The sequence below is a fragment of the Corvus brachyrhynchos genome, unplaced genomic scaffold (genome assembly GCF_000691975.1).
Source record: "Corvus brachyrhynchos isolate BGI_N302 unplaced genomic scaffold, ASM69197v1 scaffold3, whole genome shotgun sequence".
Classification (NCBI taxonomy): Eukaryota; Metazoa; Chordata; class Aves; order Passeriformes; family Corvidae; genus Corvus; species Corvus brachyrhynchos.
Genome location: NW_008237619.1, coordinates 13385896 through 13386192, shown reverse-complemented (window position 1 = coordinate 13386192; position 297 = coordinate 13385896). Strand labels below are relative to the sequence as shown.

At 71.7% G+C, this 297-nt stretch overlaps 1 protein-coding gene across 1 annotated transcript in view; it reads right to left on the bottom strand.

The window, feature by feature from the left end:
* PTMS (parathymosin) overlaps window positions 1–291 on the bottom strand; it is a 3418-nt gene extending 3127 nt beyond the window's left edge. The window contains exon 1 of the mRNA XM_017732011.1: window positions 122–291. Coding sequence (XP_017587500.1) covers window positions 122–169 — 48 coding nt within the window. The 5' untranslated portion in view covers window positions 170–291. The remainder of the gene's footprint in view (window positions 1–121) is intronic.
* Window positions 292–297: the final 6 nt, after the last annotated feature.

Genomic DNA, 297 nt, shown 5'->3' with positions numbered 1-297 from the left:
CACCTCACGGAGCCCTCCGCCCCCCCCTCCCCCGCCGAGCCCATTCCCTCCCCTCCCGTCGGGAGCGCGTTCGCTTGCGGGGCTAGGAAGGGGGGAGCGGGTTGGGAGGGAGGTGTCTCACCTTAGCGCTCAGCTCCGCCGGTGCCTCCTCGACGCGTTTTTCCGACATCCTGGCCCCCCGATTGCGAAGGGAAGAGGCCGGTGGGAACCGTGCGAGGGAGGGAGGGAGAGAGGGAGGAAGAGAGCGAGGAGGGGTCCGCGGCGGGAGCGCAAAGTCCCAGCGGTCCGCAGGCGGCG